Source organism: Sebastes fasciatus, chromosome 5 (assembly GCF_043250625.1).
Source record: "Sebastes fasciatus isolate fSebFas1 chromosome 5, fSebFas1.pri, whole genome shotgun sequence".
NCBI lineage: Eukaryota > Metazoa > Chordata > Actinopteri > Perciformes > Sebastidae > Sebastes > Sebastes fasciatus.
In genome coordinates this window covers 29,774,648-29,800,752 of record NC_133799.1, presented here as the reverse complement: position 1 = coordinate 29,800,752, position 26,105 = coordinate 29,774,648, and the positions used below count along the sequence as shown (strand labels likewise).

Here is a 26,105-nt window from a genome sequence, read left to right as displayed (position 1 = left end):
CATGTCAAATGTTTTAATGATTTTAATAAATGTCCTCTGAATTTCATGCAAATGTTTATTTTGTGAGCATTTTAGTAGAATTTTAGCATAAAGACAAAAACTGCATTTCAGGATAATTTTATAAAAAGTATAAACAACACACTGCTGTGTATTTTTTTTTTTAATATTTAACGCACAGCATGTGTTAATGTGCTAACACACAGTTTGTGTTGAAAGCAACCTTAACTAGACACGTGGGTGTGTTAAAAATGTACACAGTTTTGAGCATTACATTATTTTTTGTAGTTAAAATAGCCTTTATGTAAAAGTGTATCCTTCATTTACAGTGTGTCTAAACAATGCGAGAATTTTTTTTTCCAACCGATATTTATGTAAAAATATGTAACTCTAATATACACCATGTACGCAGACACAATGTATTTGTGATAATCTAAAATCTGCAGATTATATCACACAGCACACACATGCATACAAGCTGTTAAAGCCCATTTTCTATACTGTGTATGTATCCACTAGGGAATTTCTCTCACATTAGACATGCAGAGTGAATATACAGTCTGTCTCACACACACTCACTCTCACACACACACACACACACACACACACTCTGACTGGTTAATTAGCCGCTGCACAGTGGGAGTCCGTCCCTCAGCTGTCCATTACTCACCGATCACTGGCCTGTACAGCCACCTCACACACACACACATTCAGTCTCCTTCACGCTTACATATATGCTTCCTAATACATATTTAGCGTGCACATACAGTATATTCAGTATATAGACACCCCCACCCCCCCACCCCCTCCCCTCGTGGTTTCATTACAGTTATAAATAATTCAGGAGTGGGTCGGGGCCCCCGTTCCTCCTGCGTCTGTCAGCACGCCTCTGCTAGACAAACAGCAGCGAGCTGCCCATGCTTTGTTTATGAGCCACCGCCTACTCTCTGTCTGACACATTCATACAGTACATACATTATAGAAACATACATACATGCTGTATTCATTCATTCATACACACACACACATGAGACATTACCCCCTGTGAATGAGACATGTTTTACAGTGGGTGGTTTGTAATTGTCACAGCTTCCACTTTTCACCCACACACACACTTTTCTTCCAGCCCATTTCTTTCCGGGGATCAGTGTTTGCTCCAGATGCGTCTCCAGTCAGTTACAGTGGATTGCTGGGTAAATTGCTCTGTCTCCACGCTGACAGACATTTCACGGTGGATATCAGGGAGCGAGGCGGAGGTCGTTCTGATTTAGATTACATCTCAGGTGTCACTGAGGGACGGACTCCACCGTCCGTTTGTCCTCAAGCTGCTGTTGTGCTTTGTTTGTGAAGGACGACCACAGTAATAAGAGACATTCTCTGCACGGCGTCAAGGTCACAGAAGATTTCATGATGATAAATTATTGAAAATATGATTAAAAATAATGAATAGATATTATTGTGAGGGGTCAGTCATCTCCCACTCAGAACCATAATTGAGTACTTTCCTGTTGAGTGAAAATCTCTCTCTAAAGAATTTGAAAATGAACATATAAATTGAAGGTGAAATGTTTTCCCTCACACTGCTATGCTAACCTTCCCCCCTATTGTGTTGTCTTTGTTTGTCCAGGCTCACGAGCGCTCGGAGAGCGTGGAGGTTACCTTCGTCACGCAACTCGTCAGGAAGCTGATGATCATCATCGCCCGGCCAGCGCGTCTGCTGGAGTGTCTGGTGAGAAAAACACGGACAGCCACACGATCATTGAATGTCCCACATTCACTGACTGACTGACTGACTATGGTCATATTGTTGAAACACACAAAATATCAGTTAGAAAGAAATGAGCTTACTAGACCTCTGTAGCCCGCTGCTCATCTCTGCTGCAGGCTCGAGGCTCCAGTCTACATTATCTGCTACTAGCCATAGACAGTATATAAGAAGTGGAGGTAGTCACCGGGGTGTCACCCATTGGCTTGTGGTAAAGTTCTAAGACGAAAACTCAGACTGGAAAACGCCGTGGTAGCGACATGTCAATCACAAGGTAGCCATGCCCTAAACCATACCCTGCTTTATGGTCTATTTGACTCTAAATGCCATAATAAATAACCATAATTTACTAAATGAACATCATGCTGTATTGAAAAAGACTTGAAACTAGCGATTGAGACCATAAACTCATGTTTACAATGTTTACTGAGGTAATAAATCAAGTGAGAAGTAGGGTCATTTTCTCATAGACTTCTATACAATCACACTTCTTTTTGCAACCAGAGGAGTCGCCCCCTGCTGGCTGTTAGAAAGAATGCAGGTTTACGGCACTTAGCATTGGCTTCACTTGTCAGACCCGGAGGTTGTCCACTGATACTACCATAACCCACCCAAGTCGTCACTGGTCGCGTTGCATTGTGGGTGATGGAGGTGCCAAATTTTGACAATGCGTGGAATAAAAAAAGACTGGATCTGTTTCATCGATTTGAATACTTTTGATACATTTTCTGTCAGTTAATAAATCTACTCTGCTACATTTTAGAGAGAAATATCATACTTTTTACTAGGGGTGTGAGAAAATATAGAATATCGCGATATTACAGTATGTTTGCTGATACTGTATTGATTCTCAAAAACACAGTTTTAATTTTTAACTAATAGTTTACATGCAAAGATGAACTCAGTCAATACTTTATTTCATATGCAAAGAGATGCACCCTCTCAAAGTAGTGCTACGATGTTGGATGTTACAGGGACTGTGATACATGCAGAAGCAGATCCCACTTTATAAAAAAGTTTAAAAATGTACTCAGATTTTATGCATATGGTGTTGTGTTCTTTATATAAAATATCGCAGTATATTGAACCGTGACCCGTGTATCATGATACGTATCGTATCGCATGATTCTTGCCAATTTTTCTGCTCTATATTTATCCATCTGATAATACGCAAAGCATTTATTAAGCTCATAAAATCTGATGCATTTTTACTACTATTAAACTACCAACAGTATAAAGTAGTTAAAATGAGCTCCACCTTGGCCAACTGCTGCATACACATTCATGCATCATAACACCCATAACACACAATACAAACATGGCAATCCTTATCTATAAAGCCTTATATTAGACATATGTGTTATAGTAAGATTAAATCATGTGTCGTATTGATTTAGTGTAGAAAACGTCTCGTGTTTTAATCAGCCTCGTACTGGTTGGTTATCCTCAACAGTCATTCTAGAGTAGCTTTCACATTTTAATCAGATTACTGCACTGTGGTGTAAATTAGAGTCTGTTTGAAAGATTGCCATGAAAAATATGACCAGTATTAACTGGAATAGCTTTTTCATATTGCACAGCTCGACTCCACGCATGGTTAATAAACAATTTAGAGCTTCCTGCTCCCCGGTGTGAAATGATTCAACCACAGCGATTCATTTATGGACTTCCTCTGAGCATTTTACATCAGCCTAACGTACACACACACACACACATTAACACCTCTCAGCTGGTAAGGCAGTGTTTTATGTATGAACTGCAGGGCCACTTTCTCCATCCTCCACTCAGAGCTCCAGATGGTGCACATTTGGGGTCAAACAGGTGAATCCGACCTTGTCTAAAGCCCAGAAATGAGGGGAAAAGTGAAGAGTTGAGAGTAGATAAAGACCGAGTGGAGAAATAGAAACAAGTGTAGAAGACAGAGGGATAATTGGATGAGCAGTGGAGGATGAAGAGGAGGGTGGAGGGGAGGACGGGGAGGATGCCCCGGTGCTGTTCACATTGGTAGTTTTGACTAATCACATGCAGCTGAAGCTGTGACACCGTACAGGATGGGTTTCTACAAATGGAAGCACACAGATAGAGGAGGGGGAAGGCAGTGTGTGTTTACATGAATACAGTATATGCTGTACAGTATGTGTGTGTTGCACATGTGTAACAGCAGTGGTCTGTACTGTATGTCTTTGTCAGAGGACACTGGAGTTAAATTGAGGTGTGTGAGAACAAAAACCTCCGTCCTCCTCTCATGTCTTTGTCTATCCAGTCATCTCTGCTGTTGTTGTAGAGGCCACAGTTTATTGTCCAATCAGAAAACCTTTTTATTGTTGGACACTGCGGACTTTATGCATCACAACCAGCAAAGTGGTGGTCATTGTTGTTGTTGTTGTTGTCGTCTTGGAGGTTGGCAAACAGGGCTGCAGTCAGGACCATTCAAGGCTGAATGTAAAAGGGTTTGAGACAAAGACAAAGACTGACAAAAACCTTCAAAACCACATTTTTAATCACTTGGATTGTAGTGTGATAGGAAAATGAAATCAATAGTGATTGGGTCTATATTCCTAAATTGAAAAAAATGGTACTTTCCTTGCAATCAAACAGTGAATGGAAATTATCACAATTCATAAAACAAAAAGGAAATTAATTGCAAAATTGCCACCTTTCACATCATGGAGCTTAGGTAAGGTACAGTGTGTAGGGTTTGGCGGCATCTAGTGGTGGGGTTGCAGATTGCAACCAACTGAATACCCGCTCCCTATGTAGATATGAAGGGATCATTCTAAGCTAACGAAAACACAATGATTCTTAGTTTCAGGTGGTTATACACTAATGAAAACATAGTTCTGGATATTATATTCCATTTCTGCTAATAGATCCCGGGAAATGTTACACACTGGTCCTTTGAGTGATAAATGTAGAAGATGCTCCTGTCACTCTATTAATAAGAATACATACTTCTAAATTATTATTAACACCCAAGACCATCTGCAAACAGGAATTTGCACGTGGGCCAAAAAAAATCTAATCCAATATGAAAGAAAGTTAAAGTCAGAGTTACTAACTTACTGCAGCCTGTCTGGCAACGCACCTCATTTTATATTCAGATGGAATAAACAGCCTGAGCTGGATTTCAAACAGCAGCACCAAAAAGTGATGCAAAACATTCATGACATTAATACATATTTTTGTAAATATTTATCGTTCGTGTTAGTGTCTGCCATTTTACAACCTTAAATCTTCGCCTTCATTTTTCCCTATGTCCCTCCCTCCCTTATCTCCTTCCCTCCTAAACTCCATCCTTCCATCCTGCCTCCTCTCTCCCTTCACTCCATCCATCCTTCCTCCCTCCTTCCTTCCTCCCCTGCAGGAGTTTGACCCCGAAGAGTTCTACCATTTGTTGGAAGCAGCAGAGGGCCATGCTAAGGAGGGCCAGGGCATCAAGTCCGACATCCCCCGATACATCATCAGCCAGCTGGGCCTCACCAGGGACCCCCTGGAGGGTAACGCCATCTCACACTCCAAGTTTTATTTCATTTTATTTTGTGTGTAGTGAGACAACATTGAAAACATGTTTCCTTATTTATCTTCTTCATATACATATCTCCTGTTCTGGCTCCGTTTGGTAACTGATACTTGTGTGTGTCTCTCTGTAGAAATGGCCCAGCTGAGCAGCTATGACAGCGGGAACCCAGAAACCCCAGAGACTGATGACTCAGTGGATGTGAGCACATAATCATATCATTATCATGTTTAATAGGCGTAATGTCCGTCAGCATAAAGTAATAAAACACTCTATCTGCAAAAGGAAATTATCTCTTTAATTAACATGCATTTCATTTTTTTTTTAAATGTGATTAACCAAAAAGGATGAGCCTTCGTTAGTGCATAAATAAATAAGGTTGTGGCTTCTTCCCATCCCTTTTTTAGTTCTAAACATGCTCATTTATATTTCATGTGTTTCAGGGTCAAAGCACCACAGTCCCAGCAGTTCCTCCACAGCCTAAAACCAAACCACCTCGAGAGGAAGACTTTGAAAACATCAAGCTCATCAGTAACGGCGCCTACGGGTGAGACGGCATCCCATCTACATCTTTTAATATTCTAATATTAAAACATGATTTCTACATTGCAAAATAACACATCAACAGTTTAAGAGAAGGTGCTAAATGAAACTGATATATTGTTTCTGACTGTCTTTCCTTTCGCGTGCAGCACTGTGTTTCTGGTGCGTCACAAGGAGACCCGGCAGCGTTTCGCCATGAAGAAGATCAACAAGCAGAACCTGATTCTGAGGAACCAGATCCAGCAGGCCTTCGTGGAGCGAGACATCCTGACGTTCGCAGAGAACCCGTTTGTTGTCTCAATGTTCTGTTCCTTCGAGACCAGGAGACATCTCTGCATGGTGATGGAGTACGTGGAGGGTAAGATAGTCATCATTATAGCTACAGTTGATTGTCATTGTCATTGGTAGTAGCTGCATTGTGTTTAATGCGGTGAGTGTCGTCTGTAGGTGGAGACTGCGCCACGCTGCTGAAGAACATCGGGGCTCTGCCGGTCGATATGGCTCGTATGTACTTTGCAGAGACCGTCCTCGCATTAGAGTATCTCCACAACTATGGCATCGTACACCGAGACCTGAAACCTGACAAGTAAGACACAAACACACATCTTATTTTAATTTTGAGAAAACAACTTTTAAAGATATGGATTGTAAAAGTCCATACATTTTGAAGACACTACAGGTGAATGGGGTAAACACTCTCAACTAATCACCATGAAACCTCCCCAGTTGAATAATTAAATTAAAACAATTAGTTTTTGTATTACAAGTTTTCTGAAATGTTATGTTTAAATATGCAAATAAGGCATTATCTAATGCTAACTATTGTTGAATTTAGGAGAAATCTACAGACACAAATAAACAAAATGTTACAAAATGAACACCTAAATGTGTATTTTGGATGTTTTATTTCCACTAGTCTGAAAGAAGACAAGCAAAATCTCAAAATTGATCAGCATGAAAAACAATATTTTTTCCTGAGGTGTGTCTCCCCTTAAAGGATGTGTTGTCTCATTGTATTACCTATTATCACAGAGTAATGATATTTAAGAGAATTTATCAGTTAAGACGAAGCAGTATTCGGGCTCAAACCTTTCATATTCTCTCCTGCAGTCTACTCATCACCTCCATGGGACACATTAAGCTGACAGACTTCGGCCTCTCAAAGATCGGTTTGATGAGTTTGACCACGAACCTGTATGAAGGACACATAGAGAAAGACACCAGAGAGTTCCTTGATAAACAGGTACCGTCTTACATCTTTACATTCTTCTTTTTTTGTAGTATTTATGTCCCAAAATGATGAAATTTTGAATGAAGAACTTTTCCAAAATATTTTGCTATTTTTTTGTGTTATTTTGTGATAAATGTGATAATATTTTAAAAACTGCAAAATAGCAGCTGATAAAAGATTTAAAGTTACTGATAATAATACAAATGTCCATAGGCATTTATTTTAGCTGCTAGCCTGTGCAATTAGCTTGCCAGAAAGTTAAATGCACCTCTGTAACTTTTTGCCCCCTGCTGTGATTTGTGAAACTAGCAAGCTTTCTTCCAGTTCTACATTTATTTGCAGAAAAATATGCAAGATCATATAAATATTGTGGGGATTGGCTGAATTTGCCTCAATTGTTACGACTGCTTCTTTCATGTCCTGAGCTGATTTTCTGTGCCTTGATGCCTCCTCAGGTGTGTGGCACTCCAGAGTACATCGCCCCAGAGGTGATCCTACGTCAGGGCTACGGGAAGCCGGTGGACTGGTGGGCCATGGGAGTCATCCTCTACGAGTTCCTGGTGGGCTGTGCTCCCTTCTTCGGAGACACACCAGAGGAGCTGTTTGGTCAGGTCATCAGTGGTGAGTAGCAGCGCTGACAATCAAACAAGTCCTATTTTTGTGGTCTTGGCCATTATTGCAACCAGTTTAGACATTTTATTCAGGAGCGTCGTTGTAGTGCAACACCAGTAGACGGCCACTTCACAGCCGCCACATTAGACATTGGGGCCCGGTCACACAAGAATTATAACAGCGAAAATTCAGAGAAGAATAAAAATCCAGAGAAAATAAAAGAAGCTGTCATATTAGCTGTGTGGCACCCTCTAATTACGTATAAACTGCTCCACAAAAGAAGGGTCACCCAAGGGGTCACGGACTAATGGGATCTGAAAAATCACAAAGCACATTGCCGCTTGACACATTGATTGCTAGAACTTTCCATAATCTTCAAGTGTAGTCTAACAACTCAACATTATTCAAGTTAAATAGCCAGAAAAAGGGGAAATCAGTTGTTTGAGATTGCAAGTAGACGTTCAATTAAAGGGGTCACAAGTCAAAAATGGTGTCAACCACTGATCTAAACCCAGTGGGCAACATCTGGGTCTGAAAAGTGAAGCCAATGCTGAAGTGCCTTAAACTTGCATTCTTTCTAACAGCCAGCAGGGGGCGACTCCTCTGGTTGCAAAAAGAAGTCTGATTGTACAGAAGTCTATGAGAAAATGATCCTACTTCTCACTTGATTTATTACCTCAGTAAACATTGTAAACAGTACATAATTTGTTGTCATGACAGGCACACATGGTAGACAAAGGTATTAAAACAAGACCCAGAATGAATCGTCTGAATCACTTGAGTTTTCTGAACTTTAGGTTACTGTGTGAAGAATAGTTTGTTGTGCAGAAAAAAAGTCTTTAGGAAAAAGTGAATATATTCTTATAATGTGGATCAGATGCTTAATAATGGATGGTGTCTAGTTCCTGTTCTCCAGTGACGGTGTTGTTACAGTATGTCTGTGTTTCGTTGTGAATGTTTCATGTTGGAGCCAGAGGGCTTCCGGGCTGACTTGATAAACTCATCAGAAATGGACAGATAGAGATGTTACTCTACTGCAGAGAAGCACAGGGTCGACTTACACGGAACACACAATCAATTGTGATTTCTCCTCCGCGCTCTTTCCTCCTTTGAATTCCCTTTGATGAAAGGGCAAGTCAATGATCATAAACCTGTATTGATCCCTGCATGTCTCTTTTATGACCGTCTGAGTCCGTCTCTCCATATTGATGCACCGCGGCGATAAAGAACTGAGGACCTCCTTGTGCCTTGAATGTATTTTTTTTTTTATCTGTGTTGAGGAAGTTTGTCAGTCCGGTGCATCGTGTAGAGCTCTGGGGTCCCATCTGTGGAACGAAAGGAACTATAAACAGAAAGTACTAAGACTAGTTGTAGCAGGATTAATGTACACAGAGAAACAACATGTTGGTGGGAAGATGGACATGTGTTTGATAAGATAAAAGCATGTGAGATTTCTAAAACCAACATAGCGGCTACTGGTAGATTAAAGGATCATTCTGGATGAACTATTGGTTTTTTTTTTCCAACTTGTCTGATTGTCTACTCCTTTCTTATTGTTTCTTGTCCTGTCAGATTCCGTTAAAGCACCAGCTCATTAATCACTTGTGCTTCAGTTGGTTGCAATCTCAACCTCACTGCTTGATGCTGCCAGATCCTACACACTGCTCCTTTAAGTGTAGTACAGAAGATTAAACTTTACTTAGTAATTCCCACCAATACTACCAAACCATGGTATTTTTTGTTGTTTTTCCATAGTCACATACTGTATATATAAGACAGAAAGGTCTGGGAGAAGAGGGAAACATGAACGTTTTCCAGCTTCCAAATAGGGCTGACAAAAGTTAGAGAACCAGCGTTCTGCTGGATCGTTTCTTATTTGTTTTCTCACTAGTAAAGACACTAAAGATCTACTCTATGTGTTTACGCTGTGTTTCCTGTGTTTGTGTTAGATGAGATCATCTGGCCGGAGGAGGACGAAGCTCTGCCTCTGGACGCTCAGGACCTCATCTCCAAACTGCTGAGACAAAATCCTCTGGAGAGACTGGGCACAGGTAACTAACACACACACACACAAACACACACACACACACACACACACACACACACACACACACACACACACACATGCTATATTAAATGTTATTGAAAGGTTTTCCCTTTGTCTACACTTTTTACATGCCCTTGTGTGTTAGAGTTTGTGTGTTTTGTGCAGGATGGGTTCTGCTGTCTTGTGGGTTACTCTTTAAATCTGATGTTTTTTTGTTTGTTATTTTACACTCAGAGTTTCAAAATGAATGTGCAACCAGATTCCACCAAGTGTTTGGCCCAAAGCTGGTCAAATGTGATATTGCAGCTGCCGATGTATGTTCTCATCTGTTTCCTCTCTCTCTGTGTTCCTTCACCTTTCATCCCCCCCCTGTCTTCTCCGTCTCTCCTTCATCTCCAAAGGAAGTGCCTATGAGGTGAAGCAGCACTCGTTCTTCACAGAGCTGGACTGGAACAGCCTGCTGAGGCAGAAGGCCGAGTTCATTCCCCAGCTGGAGTCCGAGGACGACACCAGCTACTTTGACAGTACGTCTCTTGACTGCTTCTCTGAAAGTCATGTGCTCACACCGTAATCAACACACAACCTTATCACTGTGTGTGTGTGTGTGTGTGTGTGTGTGTCTCTCTCAGCTCGTTCTGACCGGTACCACCATGTGGATTCAGAGGAAGAGGACGACACCAACGATGAGGAACACGTGGAGATTCGGCAGTTCTCCTCCTGCTCGCCTCGTTTCAGCAAGGTAGGTACACGCCAACACATCCACACAGCTCACACAATCAAATCATCCACTGATGATACTGATCATATTTCAAAATAAATCAAGCTGTTTCTGAACGTTCTCCTGAGATGTGAGCTATTGAAAAACATGACAGATAAATATCCTTGAATGCGTTAGTCTGTTATTTAATCTATAAAACACTATCAAGAGATTTTTTTGAATAAAGGATATTGTTGATAACTTTCTGAGTGAAATAAATCGAGCACATGTATCATGGTTTGTCTGTCACTGTTTGTGTTTCGAAGCAGATTCAAATCCAGATGCCAATTTTTTTAAATCACAATTTTGCCGCTTTTTGGAGTGTTTTCTTCGGTTTTTCATATATTTAGATTTTTTTTAAATATATTTTTTTTATATTTTTGATATTCTGTCTACATATAATTTATCTCGATGTGTGCCTCAGAACAGAATATAACAAACAGATTCACATGACAATTTGACAACTCACCGCTATGAATATTTGGTCCTAGACATTGAGTGACGGGTCCGAAAACTGTTGCTGTAAAGGCCTAAAGGAACAGTGTGTAGCATTTAAGGATAATATATTATTAATAAGGATGTTTTCTTTAGTGTGTAATCACCTGATTTGTGTTTTCGTTACCGTAGAATGAGTCATTTATATCTACACATATATAACACATATGCCGTGTTGTGTGCAGGTGTACAGCAGTATGGAGCGCCTGTCTCTGCACGAGGAGAAGAGGACTCCTCCTCCCACCAAACGCAGCCTCAGTGAGGAGGGAGGAGATCGTATCGACAGCCTGAGCGGCCTCAAGTCCAGAGATCGATCCTGGCTGGTGGGATCTCCAGAGATGTGAGTTCTTCACCTCTGCATGTGAAACCACACAGCTGCATCCATTTCTGGATATCATGCTCCTTAAAATGTGTCTTTTTTTTAAGTATACACTTGTGCAGTAAAGTTCGCATAATGTTTCCTGGAGTTGTTTATTGATTCATACAAAAAAACAAGCTGGGATATAAGAGGCTTCATTTAGGTTCTTTTGTTCTCCCGGAGCCATATGTGAATTTATTGGATTTTGGATTGTTTATGGGAACACCTCATTATGTCCATTATTGCTCTTATACCTTAGACACTTACAGAAGGAACAAAGCAAGGCTGTGATTAAATCCTCCTCCATGTTTTAAAGTGTGCTTGTAGTCAGTTTAACCCATGGCTAGTCAGTTTTACTGCTAACAGACAACAACATTTTCATAGCTATGGTACTGTTTTGTGTTGGTTTGCTGTGTTTTAGACGTATGCATGTTTCTCATCTCCTGTCCAACTTCACCTCCCCAGCCTGCGGAAGCGTCTGTCCGTCTCCGAGTCTTCCCACACAGAGAGCGACTCCAGCCCTCCGCTGACCGTCCGGAGACGCTGCTGTTCAGCCATCATTGAGATGCCGCGCTTCGCCATCTCCTCAGAGGAAGAGGGAGGTCAAGGTAAAACACAGGAAGGATATTCTGATGGCCTGTGTCAGGGTCACTAGCTGTCCTTCAGAGTGGCCGAGAAATAGGGGACGGAATAAAAGAAAGTTGTTGAGGCTGTTTTAGGGAAGGCTGTCTGAAAAAAGTGTCTGTTCATTTTACGCAGCTCTTTGGTTTGTGGTAGTTCTTCATCCAACCTCATAGGTACCAGATGGCCTCGATTAATGCAGATTATCTGCACCCTAAACTGCACTTTGCAGTTGCAGAAATCGAAGAAACATTTTCGTTAAAACTCCCAAATTATAAAGATGTTTAGTTGTAGAAAGGTAGGGATCCCTCGGAAGTAGTTACCAATAAATTCTTATTTTCCCAAACTGAATATAATGACCTGTATCACAAATCCTGGATCTGTATCGTTGGTCTCTCAGGTGCAGCAGGAAGTCGTAAGAGTCCTAGCGTTTTGGGTCCGAGTGCAGTGAGGGGCCCGAGGAGTGACGAGCTGCCCCTCGCCATCCCAGAGCTCCCAGTAGAGAGAGAGCTGAAGCTGGACGAGTCTCCCACCGCACCGAGCTCCAGCCAGCTGAGCAAGGCCACGCTCACACGTCAGTACCTACACACACATTTTATTGTGCTTGACCGACGTGCACAGTTGAACCCTATATCTGAGCTTCCTCTCTCGCCTTCCTCTATTCCCGCAGCGGGTAGTTCAGGTGACGATCGTGGTCACAGAGGTAACGGCGTTGCCGGTGGAGCTGCTAAAGTCGCAGCAGACAGCGACTCTCCCTCCACCCCGAGAGCCATCAGCGACCTGGCGGCTCGCAGGGCTCGCCACCGGCTGCTGTCTGGAGAGGCAGACAAACACACAGCGGCGCCGAGCTCCAGACCGCTCAACAAGGTCATCAAGTCGGCGTCCGCCACCACGCTGTCACTGATGATCCCTGCAGGTCAGTGTGTCAGGTTGGGAGATGCTGCTGCTGAATGCTGAGTGACAGGATCACATTTAATGTATTTTTTAATCAGACCTAAACACAATTAAAACATCTCTGGATAATAATGTATTAACTGTGATCCTGACAAGAAAAATAAAATCTGTGATGTACTTAAAGGACCCCTTATGGCCACCAACACCAACACAAATGTCCGTTATCTGTCCGTTCTCAGACCACCACGGAGCCTCTCCATTGGCCAGTCCGATGTCGCCCCACTCGCTGTCGTCCAATCCGTCATCGCGGGACTCGTCCCCGAGCCGAGACCTGTCCCCGGCCGTGATCAACGTCAAGCCCGCCATGGTGATCCAGAGAGCGGGCAAGAAGTACGGCTTCACCCTGAGGGCCATCCGAGTATACATGGGAGACTCTGACATCTACACTGTGCACCACATGGTCTGGGTGAGTTCCGCAGAGAAACACTACCGCTGACAAAAGGTTTGAGGTGTTAAGCTCACAAACATCTTTCATTTAAGAATTTTTTTTGTCCCTTTTTACCTTAATTAAAGTTTCTGACAGTAGAGAAAGGACAGGAAGATAAGATTTTTAAGACCAACTTGTCCTGCAGGCATTAAAATGAGGAGTTCAGATACAATTAACTTAATATAAAATGTAAAGTGTAGAAGAAGAATAGTTACAAAAGCCACTATAATACAGGTATTAGTATCAGATAAGTGTATTAATATTGAGGTATATGTGATTCAGAGCCACTGTAGTCAGTGTGGGTGCAGTGTGTTGGGATTCTTGTTGTTGACAGAAGATGGCAGTAAACAACAGTAGCTGAGCCCATAGGTCTTAAACAAATCTGCCCCCCTTCCACCATCCTCTTTCTCTCCCTCTGTTCTCTCTATCTCTCCTCTGACCATCTCTCTCTCTCTCTCTCTCTCTCTCTCTCTCTGCTCACCCTCAGCATGTGGAGGAGGGCGGTCCGGCTCACGATGCGGGGCTGAGGGAGGGAGACCTGATCACCCAAGTCAACGGAGAGGCGGTTCACGGTCTGGTTCACACAGAGGTGGTGGAGCTCATACTGAAGGTACAGACACAAAGTACATTTAATTCTATTCTTTGTATTCAGTAAAATCACTTCTTCAATGCACAGTACTGATAATCAGACACACTGTAGTATTTTCCTTATTCTGTTACTAAAGATATTGAAATATTTTACTTTACTTAGTGCTAATTTTGAAAACTATTGTAAATTCATCTTAAAAAAACAGCCTGACTTTAATATTGTTGTGTGAAACTTCAGCAAAAATGATATGAATTAAAGCGTAACATGTTTAACATGTAAATATAACATAAACATATATTTATATAACTTTAAGTTATATATTTATAACTTAAAGTTACTGTGAGGAACTTTTAACTGGTTATGAAACAGTCTCAATTTAATTTCATTTAATTTAGTACTTTAATACTCGACCCCCTCTTAGTCGGATAATCGGTTGTTTTGATCTTAGTGGACTAAGATTTCTTTAGTCGATTAGTCGTTTTCCATGCTTTTTTCATGCTGAATGACTTATTTCCTAAAAAGAAACTCTGGTAAACACAAGATTAAAAGTGTTGCTTTTGTGTGATTCATTGTGGAAAAACTCAGTTTTACAGAAATGTCGATTAAATCAACTAATCGATGAGTCAACAAAATCGCATGAGTGTTAGTTGACTAAGAATTTATTTTGTTGAGGACAGCCCTATTTAATACTGAATTTAACACTTACTCTATATGACCTACATAAGTAAATGAGACCATCAGCGAGAAGACTGACTATTTCTATATAGTTATTCTTAATGCCTGTCATCGTTGCCACCGGGTCAGATTCCACGCAAAATCAGACAAAATCACTCAGGTTCACCAGAAACTCCTACAGCTCAGACTGTAGCGGGGCCTCCAGCAGTGACCAGCCCACCGCAGACAGACCCAGATCCGGCTTCGCTGCCACCATCAAATTGCAGTCGGAGCTCCAGCGGGAGGTGGAGAGCCCTGCCCCTGGCAGCAGCAGCTCCTCCTCCGGCCTGGAGCAGAGCTTCGCCACGCTGGGAGCCAACACCGACACCACGCTGCTGGAGGCCCAGGCCATATTGCTGGGCCACGCTGGAGGGAAGGGAGGCACGGGAGACCCAGAACCAGGACTTGGCGGGGCAGAATGTCAGACCCTGCTGCAGTAAAATGAGAGGTTTTCTAAAGGGAATCTGGTGCGTGGAAGCACTACTGCTTTTGTCCAGGACAGGGACCCCCAAAATCTACACAAAATGAAAGTTCCTCATATTAGCTTTAATATAAATTTACACCAAAATCTAAATGAACTGAAACTGAAACAAAACATGTAAATCCACATCTGTAATGCTCTGTCTGTCTGTCTGTCTGTCCCTCAGAGCGGTCCCAAAGTGTCCATCTGTGCCACCCCGTTTGAGAACACGTCCATCAAGGTCGGCCCCGCCCGAAAGATCGGCCACAAATCCAAGATGGCGAGACGCAACAAGAAGACCAAGACCAAGGAGGGACAGGACAGGTGGGACACACACACCTGGGTTGTAACAAACATCACTCAGTGTGTATTTAATGATTCGCTGAGTGAGCTGTTGTGTGTTTTGTGTTTCCTCTAGCAGTAAGAAGAGGACGTCTCTGTTCAGGAAGATCACCAAGCAGGCGTCTCTCCTTCACACCAGCCGTAGTCTGTCCTCTCTGAACCGCTCTCTCTCCTCTGGGGAGAGCGGCCCCGGCTCGCCCACGCACAACCTGTCGCCACGGAGCCCGACGCAGGGCTACAGGTCCACGCCGGACTCCGCCCACTCAGGTAAGACATAAACGCTCACCTGTACTGCAATAATACCTTATTAAAATATATTAAGTGGACATCAGAGGTGTGATAGCACAGTCGTCTCACAGTGCTGTATGAGAGTTTGAATGAAGATGAATGTATTTATATAAAATATAAATATCACAATATACACCTGTAACGTACTTGTGTATTTACATGTCCAAAAACTGCCCGTATATATAATATATGAACATAATATATCATTAATGTGCCTCCTCTCTACTCCTCAGTTGGTGGAAACTCATCTCAGAGCAGCTCTCCCAGCTCCAGCGTCCCAAACTCCCCGGCGAGCTCCGGCCACATCAGGCCCAGCTCCCTGCACGGCCTCGCCCCGAAGCTCCAGCGCCAGTACCGCTCGCCCCGACGCAAGTCTGCCGGCAACATCCCCCTCTCCCCTCTGGCCCGCACGCCTTCACCCACCCCTCAGAGCAGCTCGCCGCAGCGCTCGCCCTCCCCTCTGCCCAGCCACGCTCTGGGACAGTCTGCGGTGGGTCAGTCGTTCCCCGTGAAGCTCCACTCCTCCCCTCCCCTGGTGAGGCAGATATCCAGGCCTAAGAGCGCAGAGCCTCCACGGTCTCCGCTCCTCAAGAGGGTGCAGTCGGCCGAGAAGCTGGCCTCCTCCCTCTCTAACTCCCCCTCGTCTCCCTCCGGGGTGGCGACGGCAACGGCGGCTATGGGGAGCCGGAAACACAGTCTGGATATCTCGCATTCAGAGTTTAAGAAGGAGATTTTGCAGAGAGAGCCGAGCCTACAGAGCCTTCAGGTACGAGTTCATCACCCAACATGCAAGTTAATAATACAATATAATACAATATAATTAATGATACAAAAAAACTCCAGGCTGCTAAACTCTAAGCACAATTCCATTGCTTTCACTCCCAGCGGCTGGAACTTAGCTGGGATCTGGCTGGCAATAGGCTGGGAGGGGAAATTCGAGGTGGCTGCATTCTGTATTGATCCATCATAGCTTCTTTAAATAAGATGTTTTAACAGTATATTGATGACGACATGGCTTTAACGAGATTATGAAAATGTCCCTTCATGATAGTGCCTTTTAAAAGATTAGGTATTATGAAAAGATTGACATGTACAGGACAATGAAATTTGAAAAATTGACAAGTGTTTTCTTCAGGTAAGAAATGAAAAACCGTCACAAAACGCTTTTCAAACTAGCAATCCTGACCGTGTCTTATTCCTCACTCACCTTCAGGAGTCAGCCAGCGAGGGCCTGCTGTCCTCAGCAGGGCGCAGCGTGGAGAAGGGCAGCCTGCAGAAACACTCCTCCTCATCCAGGAAGCTAGGGCGCCAGGAAGGGGACGGCGCCCTCGGCCCGGTGTCCGGCTCGCTGGGCCTGGCCCCCGGGAAGAGCAAGCTGAAGGACAAGCTGTCCGCCATCCGGCAGGACAGAGCCGAGCGGAGGGAGTCGCTGCAGAAGCAAGACGCCATCCACGAGGTCGACTCATCCGAGGACGAGACGGATGAGGGCTCCGAGGACAGCCAGGACGGACGCAGGGGGTCGACCTTCACCCCTCCTCCCCTGCTGAGGCCCACCACTGTGAGAACGGGCCCCGGAGGCACGCTGCCGTCCCTCTGCCTCTCCCCCTGCACCCCTCACGCCACCTTCACCCACACGGGGCCCTCCCAGGTGGGCAGGCCAACTCCCTCGCACACCCTCCCCTCTGTTACTGAGACGAAGCCCGGTCAGAGCGCCTCCCCTCTGGGAGTAAAAGATGCGAGGTCTGCCTCATCTACAGAAGAGAGGAAGGTTCTGGAGCCGAGCGGTCCCGTAAAACCCCCTCAGGGCCCCCTTCCCTTCTCCACCCCAGGCAGTGCGTTCATCTCAGTCAGCAAGGACACTTTCCTCAAGCCAACTCCTCCACAAGACTCAAAGAGTCTCAGGGGGAAGACTGCACCATCAGAAGACCAAAACCTGGTCAGCCCTAGAACCACAGTCCCCTCTACCACGACCACCACGAACACCACAGACTGCAGAACCACCACAAACACCACAGACTCCAGTACCACCACCAGTACCACAGACACCAGAACCACCACAAACACCACAGACTCCAGTACCACCACCAGTACCACAGACACCAGAACTACCACTAGTACTACAGACTGCCAAACCCCTGACAGCCAAGAGACGCCCCGCGCCTCCTGCTCCTCTCCCGGCATCCCCAAGGAGAAGAAGGAGGCTGACAACCGGAGACTTTGTGCTGCAGCGGCTGCAAGTTTCAGCGCGTCGACCTCGTCCACTTCCGGCTCCAGCTCCAGTTCCTGCTCCCCGGTTCCGGCCCCTGAGAGTGCCGTGGAGAAAGTTGTGTCCCAGCTGGCGACGGTAGCTAAGAGCGTTCTGGGTCCCGTCAAACTGAGCACCGCTGCAGACAAGAAGGACCAGAAACCATCCAGAGGTGACACCCCAGAAGTCCCACCGACTGGCCCCCTCTCATTTCCGTCTAAACAGCTCCCAACCCCTCAGTCACCTCACCTTTTGGAAAACAAACAGAAGACTGAGCCCCTTGCCTCTCCGACCACCTCGCAAAGGGCAGCCAAACCGTCAACCCAGAAAGACTTTGCCGCCCTGTCCTGCAAGGACGTCCCAGAAAGGCCCACATCAGGGTCTGCAGGTAGGGAGAATGCTGCCACATCTGCACAGCGGCTGGGCGCTGCAGCCACTCAGCCCGCCCTCAACGCACACCCCAGCTCCTCTGCAGCATCTGAGCCACAGCGGCCCAAGAGGCCCGAACCCCAGACGACAACTGCCACCGCCGCCAATGGCGCCGCGTCCGCCTCCTCGCAACAAGACAAAGCAACCAGCAAGAAGACGTAGCAGCAAAGAACCAGAACAAAATGTACAGATCAAACCACTCAATGCTGGCTTAAGGTTTTTAGAACTCAACACAAACTGCATGTTTGGAAGAAAATCACATTAGTAACTTCGCACTAATCGGAGAGTTTCAAAGCAAAAGGAAGGCGCAGAAAGAGCTGTCAGACGCAGAGAGACAGATGTGGTAGTCCTAGTTCCATTCCAGCTGTTCTGTGCTCTTAATGTTCATGTGAGTTATTTTGGTGTCCTGACTCTTTGGTTCCTGCTTTCAGTACTAAATGCCACGGGGAGTTGGCATTTTATTTTTTATTTTTTCTGCAAACATATACGGGGCTAGAAATAAAGAGCTCAGTGGTCCGTGCACATACAATTTAAATATCACGATCTTGCTTGTGCTGCCTCATTACTCTTCACCTTGATGTTTGGCAGAGCCTCCACGCATGTTCCTCCGACAGATCAGGACGTGCCTTACTGAACACACACTTCTCTTTGCCCGTCAACGTCTACCCAGCCACGACTGGAAGAAGGTTGTATCTCAGCAATAAAGCTCAGCGTATGTTTAGCAATCTGTGTAAATGCATTACAGTGTTCTTAATAGGACTAAATCTGCAACGTCAATGAACACTCAGCACCCAGCTAACTAGGCCAAATTAAATCCTCTTCTCTCGCTGCGGTCCCCGGTGATCCGATTCTGCAGGCCTGCAGGAGGGGAGATGTGTTCCCTGAGCACTGATCCAAGGCGTGGTTCAGCGATTGGAAGAGATTCCTGGGAGTCGGTGCTGGAATAGATTAGATTAGTTTGTGCTGATTTATCAAGTCTGCCGGCACAGGCTACAGTTTCAACCCTAGACTCTGATCGACTTTCCTCGCTCCTCACCCAGCTATATGTTATTGGTGTTTATTGTACCGCAACGCCATACGTTTTACCTAGATTTTTGAATGCATTTTCCAAAGGCATTCATCTCCACGAACTAGCACAGATGTTACCGTATCTTCATCCATGACAATGAATATCTATTTATTGTCCAAAGTTATTTTACTGTTAGGGTTTGTACAAACTATCCCCACTGTTTCCAAGTTGATTGGAAACATTTGAAAATTTGGAAAGCAACGACTGTCTAGAAAGTAGAAACCTTTAACTTAGGGTTGGGTTTCAATTCTTGGATCCGGTTCCGACACTGACGAAACTCTCTTTTCCTCGCTCTTTTTTATTAGCAAAGAGCATCGCTAACCGCTGCATCCATGTGCTGCTGGTGGCAGGTTACACAGTGTATCGGCTGTAGCTAATGAGTTTCCTACAAATGCTGAAAGCTAAACCTAAATGCGTTCATTAGGGATTTGAAAAACTTTATGTTCCACAAGCTGATTCAGTACTGGATCAAAACCCAACCCTGGCATATTAGCATTAGCACGATTACACATTAGCCATCGTTCTTGGTTCTTGGCTTTATAGCTCTGTCAGCAGAGTTCAGCAGAGAGGGGCCGTACACATGTCACGCCTAAAACACGTGGAAAACGCCAGCTGTGCTGCTTTTTGTTCTTTCCAATGTGCTTGGAAAGTTGCGCTCCTGTCTCGCCTGCCGTTACTAAGCAACCAAAACCTGGATGACGATGAAGTTGCAGTAATTTAGCAGGAAGCCACGCTGACTAAACGAAACACAATCAAAACGGAGATAAATGGATTTCTGAGCTTTCAACCGGATGTTGTGCCGTCCTCGGACAGAAAGGTCGAGGCCAGGAAAATAGTCCGTTGGACAGATGGTTGGTTGTTCCTCGTCACATGACATGCGGTGAGAGCTGCGGTGTTCCAAAAGTTTAACTATTTTTATCTCGGGGCGCAGCCGTCGCGGCCCGAAAAATAGGCGCTTAGGAAGGCTTGCGTGCCGCAACGGTGTCGCTCTCACGTTCGAGCGTGCCTGCCACGCGTCTACATTGACAAACACCGGAGCGCAAAAGACGCAGCATGTGTAGCAGCCGGGCTTATCAGATGAGTTTTAACTCCGAACTTTAGATTCAGTATTTTAGTTCCAAACACGCATACGGACATGAAGCCAAGGATTTCAACGCACACCTAATTTTATCGGTCGCTTGCACACACCTCCAACAGCTTCACCAACACTCAGCTGAAGAATCCAAACTGAGCACGCTCAGACTGACTGTAGCCGCCTTTTTATTTCTAGCCCCCCATCAGCCTCTGAAGGCTGCCGTAGTTTTATTTGGTATCTGGACCAACTTGCTGTGTTTTTTTTGCCTCTCATCCTGTGAAGTCATCAGACTTTACTTCGTTTATGTGTGTGTGAGGGAGCGAGCGATTTGTGCATGGTTATCTGTGTATAAATATATATATATGAGAATATTTAAAGTTCTGTTGTGCATCTGTTTTATACCCTGAGTGTGTGTTGGCGTGTGTGTGTGTGTGTGTTTTAGGACTGTCCAGGACACCCTGCTACCTGTGTATGTGGCCGAGCTCTCTGATGTGTCGGGGCGTCGGGGCGTCGGGCTTTGCACAAAACTTTTATCTCGTTTGTCAAATGAAAAAGACGAAAAATCACGAAAAGGAAAAGCCGGTCGAGATGTTTGACCGCTGTGTGTGTTGGGTTGGAGCTCAGTTCTAACTGCTGCTTCACTGTAAAATGCAGTTTGCCTGTTAAAATCAATTCCTCATGTTTTTGTTTTATTTTTTTTTCTCTTGGATATATCCCCTTTAATTTCGCCTGTGTTGTCCCGATCTCGTCCCTGATTCCTATACTGTACATTTGTAAGCAAGAGAAAAAGATTTTTTTGTTTTGGTTTGTTTGACATTTTTTAAGAAAATCACCTTTCACTGAATGCACGCCGAGCCTGGTGTGAGTCCACTCGTGTCGTACATTTGAGCGTTTTCTGAAAAAAGCAGGAAGTTCCTCTCACGAGTTTTAAGATGAACTAAACCTCCCTCAGTGTTTTGTGTCTTTGCTGGGCTTGTGTGCTCGCGGATTTCAGTCAAATTAAGAGCTTTCCGGCTCAGTTTAAAGGACACTGTTAACACTGACTGTGGCAATCTCTGTAATATGTTTACATGTTCTTGTTTTGTATCTTTATGTGTTGTTTTTTTTGTCAATGGAACTCGTTGCCTGTAGCAATCAAACCTCCTCTGACAGGCTGGGATAATTATTGACAGCGTGTTTTAGGCGACTCCTGATCATAATGTGGTGTGTTAATAATATTTAGCTGTGTGATGAAGAGGTCACCTGTGATGGAGGACGTGTAGAAAGGAGGAAGAGTCAGCGCACATATGTCAAAATCATCTCCGTTCTTTGTGCACCTCGCGCTGGTCGTCTCAGAAGTGTGTTAGCAGGTGTGTCTGTGGAACAGATCAGAGGCGCTGTAGGGAGGAAGCATCTATCAGCAGTACGCTTCGGCCAATCAGACGGTCAGGACGTTGGTGACTAATCTGTCTTTGGTGGCGTCAGACTTGAATAGATTTTGTCTATTAACCGACCACATTGGATGTTATTCAAATACACGACACAAGCTTCTTTCCTCTTAGCGTGGTTTCATCGGGAAAATGAGATGACAAAGCAGAAATCAGTTTGCAGGGGTCAGATTTGAGAGCGAGCACGGACAGATTCGTAAGCGCTGAAGAAGTTTTGGAGCAAGCGAAGACACTATTGTGAGCATCTATAAAGTTTTGAGCCCAAAAGACAAGTTTTGTCTGTAGATTTGAGTGAGCAACAAGTCAGGTTTGGACTTGGTTGGCCGATAAACTGGATTTTCTAATCTCCGAGGCGAATGAATCTTGTGTCTTTAGTGGATTCAGATTCTGTAAAATGGCATCAAACCTGAAACCAAGCAAAACGTTTCAGTTCTTTCTTCAGTTTTGACAGTTTGTATTCTTCAGTTCAACCTAGAAATATATTGTTTCCCTGTTAAATTCCACCTTCTAAGTAACATCAGTGAGTTCATGAGGTCATGGTTTAAGTGCCCAGACACACCAACCCAACATCAGAGAACTAGTGGCGACGAAGGCCGTCTGTTGAGTCGCTTCACGTCGCCTTTGGCTTGGCCAAAAAGTTGCACTCGAACACACCGCAAAGACTACAGCCGACGGTCAACTAGCACGTACGTTCTGCGCCTGCATGAGATGAAATAACTCTCCACACCAGCAGGTCGCGGTAGTCCGTATTCATTATTCAAAAAGGGAAACCGGAAGAGCGAGGACGGCAGATATACAAGCCGTTGTTTTGTTACGTACATGAAACAAAGCGCCGTTTGCCGACCATTTTCACACCACTCTCACTCACCGCTTAGCTTCATTCCAGATGTTCATGTCGCTGTGAAAATATCCGTGTATTGAAATGATCAGATGAGATGAAGATGAAAATCTCTGTGTGTCCCCTCTTGACATTACTCGTTGGCTTGACTCATGTTTCTCTTCTCGTGCACTGATTCATTTAAGCTGAACAGCCAATCAAAGTAATTTCTCTCACCGATGGGCGCCGCTGCCAATTCAACGTGCTGAATCGGCCTAAAAGCCTCCGACACACGCAGACTAGAGCCGACGGTGCGGGACAATGACCGACGGCCGACCGTCGGTTTTGTGTGTCAGGGCCTTAAAAGAGATTATGACACTTTGTGCTCAAAATCTGAGAGTAGATTTCAAACTGGTGGCACCAAACATCTGGATTTTTTTACTTAAAGCTAGAACTAAAACTTGTGCATGAGTATCAGCTGAGATTATCACAGATATATCAGTATCACTCCTGGTGTTGGGGAATAAGTTACAAGAAATGTCAGTACAGAACTGCCAAAGATATGTTTTAGGTAATTTAGAAACTGTGTCTCTGTTATATAGTTTTTAAGGGAAACAAACATGACGTTCGTGTCTATGTACACGGCTCAATACATTCAATTTCGTGATTATTTTACAAACTCCCGTGCGACTGGGCTGAATATTCAATCAAGTATCGGTGTGTCAAAAAAAAAACTCCTGTTGGATTCTACTTGAAACCTGTTTGTTGCTCAGTGATTTGTCTCTGTGTGCTCTGGAGTCCTGACTAATTAATTACAGACGGGTTCATTCAGTCCTGAAATTTGGTTCTTGCTCAGTAGTTTTTGTCACTAAAAACCTCTCAGTAGGAGTTGTGATCGGCGGCTTTAATCTCCTCAGAGTTTCTGTTTTAAATTCTGATTAAGCACCGCTGTCGACTTCAGCTGCAGTTGTGATTTTCTGTTTGCAGTTGGAACCTGAGTGTTTGTGTGTAATCATGCACCCTCCAGTCCATCTGCTCTCAGCTGGTCGTCCTATTAGTGCTACATGGACAGCTGCCTCATGTAAACACAGACACACACACACACACATGCACAGATCAATACTTGTGCCATCTAATGTAGCGGTGCCAGTTTCGCTGTCTCCACTGACATTATAAATACACACACACACATACATACATACCAATACGCCCACACACACCTTCTCCCGTGTGTAAAGATGATGGTCCAGCCATCTGTTGGAGAGTGAAGCAAGTGTCAGGTTCCCTGGTGGAGTCATTAATCTCAAGCCCTGAGCCTGTTGACCGCACACACACACACACACACACACACACACACACACACACACACACACACACAGACACAGACAGGGTCAGGTTGGCCAACACAAACACTACCCAGCCCTCCCTCAGGCTCCTCGGTCCCGTCCCGGTCCGGTCGGTTCAGCAGTTATACTGTTAGCGATTTGTTCGACCTCCAGCCTGTGTTTACCCATCATGCACCTCTGCTGCTCCCTGGCAGAGGCCCACAAAACCAGACACACACCACCACGGAAGTTCATTAACCAGCTGAGAAGTCAAATTCAAACTGTAATCAGTCTGAAAGTCGGGATTTGAGAGCATGTGTGTGGAATCGTGTCACCGTTTTGTGTCTTGTGTCAGTCTGGCGACACACACAAGACTGAACGTGATTGACAGGCATCATGTTGATTAACGTTAAACCACAATATCACTATATATTTCAAATGCTTGGCAGTTTCTCCCCCTCCGACGTCGGTCACATTCCTGTTTTGCAAGACGGGCTTCACTACATATAACTTTGTTTTTTTTGTACTTCCGTGGACTTTGTGTTGGTGCTGAGTTGTGGTGGGGGCTGGTCGTTTGTTGGCGTCCATTTCTAACAGAACGTTAGCTCTGGTTGCACACTGTTAGCCCTGTAAGAAAGTCGCGGAAGGTCTAATTTTGTAGGTTAGGTTACAACCTGTTGACACATATATGTGTAAAAAAAGTTAAATACAATCCCTTTAAATGCTTTACAAACACAAGCATCTTCATAATCCCTACTTTGAAAACCACCCATAAAAAGAAATAAGTACTCAAGATCACAACTCTCACCTGACCAGTTGATTCCAGCTCCCGGTACCTGATAGTTAATAATGCTCAATGACAGGGACGTTAGCTCAGAATTTAACGAAAAGGAAACTGTGCAGACAAATCTACCCTCGGAGATTTATTACATCCATTTTTTTTCCCGTTCTCATCCGGTAGTTTTGACATTAATTAACTTCCGTACATATTAGTGAGTCCTTTCAAAACGGCTGCGGCAAACTTTCCAAACTGAAAGTTAAAACGTACTTAATTTGAGCGTGGACCAAATCAAGATTTTGAGCACTTAAAACTTGCATCTGACTGTGTCCCTGCTCGCTACCAGATATCAAATCGGGACTTCCAGATTGATGGAAGCATCAGTTGTGGTTTTGTCACCAATTAGCTTCCGTACACCTCTGACTCTAAGCATGTAGAGTAACCAGCTCTGTCTGTGAGGCACATCAATGATTCAAACATGTTACTTTGGGTATGACGAGGTGAAGCCTTATTACCACTAACACACACACACACACACACACACACACACACACACACACACACACGTTCTGAACCACGTTACATGAGATTCAGTGATGTTTCAATGTGCAGTCCGTTAAGCTCGTATCTGTGTCTGAGAGGGTCGAAAGCCGACTTTTATGGACTCTTGCAGACGAGGGCAGTATTTCCAAGCTGTGTGTGTTTTGTGTTTGTCTTTAAAGAGCGATGAAGAGGAGGAGGAAGATTCAGCTGTGCACCGTAAAAGCTTGAGAAAGACGTTAAGAGAGAGAGAAAAATACATTGCTAGAGTAAAACCAGTGCAATATCTTTTTATTTTTTATTGTGGTAAAAGCATGTTGTTGTCAATCTTACCTTACAACAATAATAAAGGTTTTTTTATGTACTCTTTGGCTTTCGCAGCGTCTTGATTGTGTTTTATGATGTTCTTTCTTTCACTCGGCTTTATGGGGTACATCATGCTTTTTACATTAAGGCAGCATTGTTTTTGGAGAGCGATTTCTGTCATGTACTCACATAAAGTCAGAAATGATAAGTGGCTCCAGCTTTTAACCATGCCTCAGGCTGCTGCTACACTGCAAAACCATCTCTGTCCAATCAAGTCATCTCTATCTGGAATTCAGTCTTTGTTTCTTTGTCTTTTACTGGTAATAGTAAGATGGACTCTCCAATGTTAATTGCATTAGTTGAGATCCAGTCAAGTC

General features: G+C 44.3%; 1 protein-coding gene across 7 annotated transcripts in view; it reads left to right on the top strand.

Annotated features, from left to right (window-relative positions):
* The window catches only part of mast2 (microtubule associated serine/threonine kinase 2), a 214,370-nt gene extending 188,584 nt beyond the window's left edge, over window positions 1-25,786 (top strand). For all 7 annotated transcript variants that reach the window (XM_074636372.1, XM_074636373.1, XM_074636371.1 and 4 more), the window contains 21 exons: window positions 1,625-1,726; window positions 5,127-5,259; window positions 5,413-5,480; window positions 5,723-5,826; window positions 5,972-6,180; window positions 6,270-6,408; window positions 6,933-7,065; window positions 7,509-7,674; window positions 9,615-9,716; window positions 10,114-10,236; window positions 10,342-10,451; window positions 11,150-11,304; window positions 11,788-11,930; window positions 12,344-12,517; window positions 12,614-12,859; window positions 13,077-13,303; window positions 13,812-13,934; window positions 15,275-15,411; window positions 15,506-15,696; window positions 15,951-16,483; window positions 16,931-25,786. In XM_074636372.1, the coding sequence (XP_074492473.1) occupies window positions 1,625-1,726; window positions 5,127-5,259; window positions 5,413-5,480; window positions 5,723-5,826; window positions 5,972-6,180; window positions 6,270-6,408; window positions 6,933-7,065; window positions 7,509-7,674; window positions 9,615-9,716; window positions 10,114-10,236; window positions 10,342-10,451; window positions 11,150-11,304; window positions 11,788-11,930; window positions 12,344-12,517; window positions 12,614-12,859; window positions 13,077-13,303; window positions 13,812-13,934; window positions 15,275-15,411; window positions 15,506-15,696; window positions 15,951-16,483; window positions 16,931-18,553 (4,941 nt within the window). In that variant the 3' untranslated portion in view covers window positions 18,554-25,786. The remainder of the gene's footprint in view (window positions 1-1,624; window positions 1,727-5,126; window positions 5,260-5,412; window positions 5,481-5,722; window positions 5,827-5,971; window positions 6,181-6,269; window positions 6,409-6,932; window positions 7,066-7,508; window positions 7,675-9,614; window positions 9,717-10,113; window positions 10,237-10,341; window positions 10,452-11,149; window positions 11,305-11,787; window positions 11,931-12,343; window positions 12,518-12,613; window positions 12,860-13,076; window positions 13,304-13,811; window positions 13,935-15,274; window positions 15,412-15,505; window positions 15,697-15,950; window positions 16,484-16,930) is intronic.
* The last annotated feature ends 319 nt before the right edge of the window (window positions 25,787-26,105 follow it).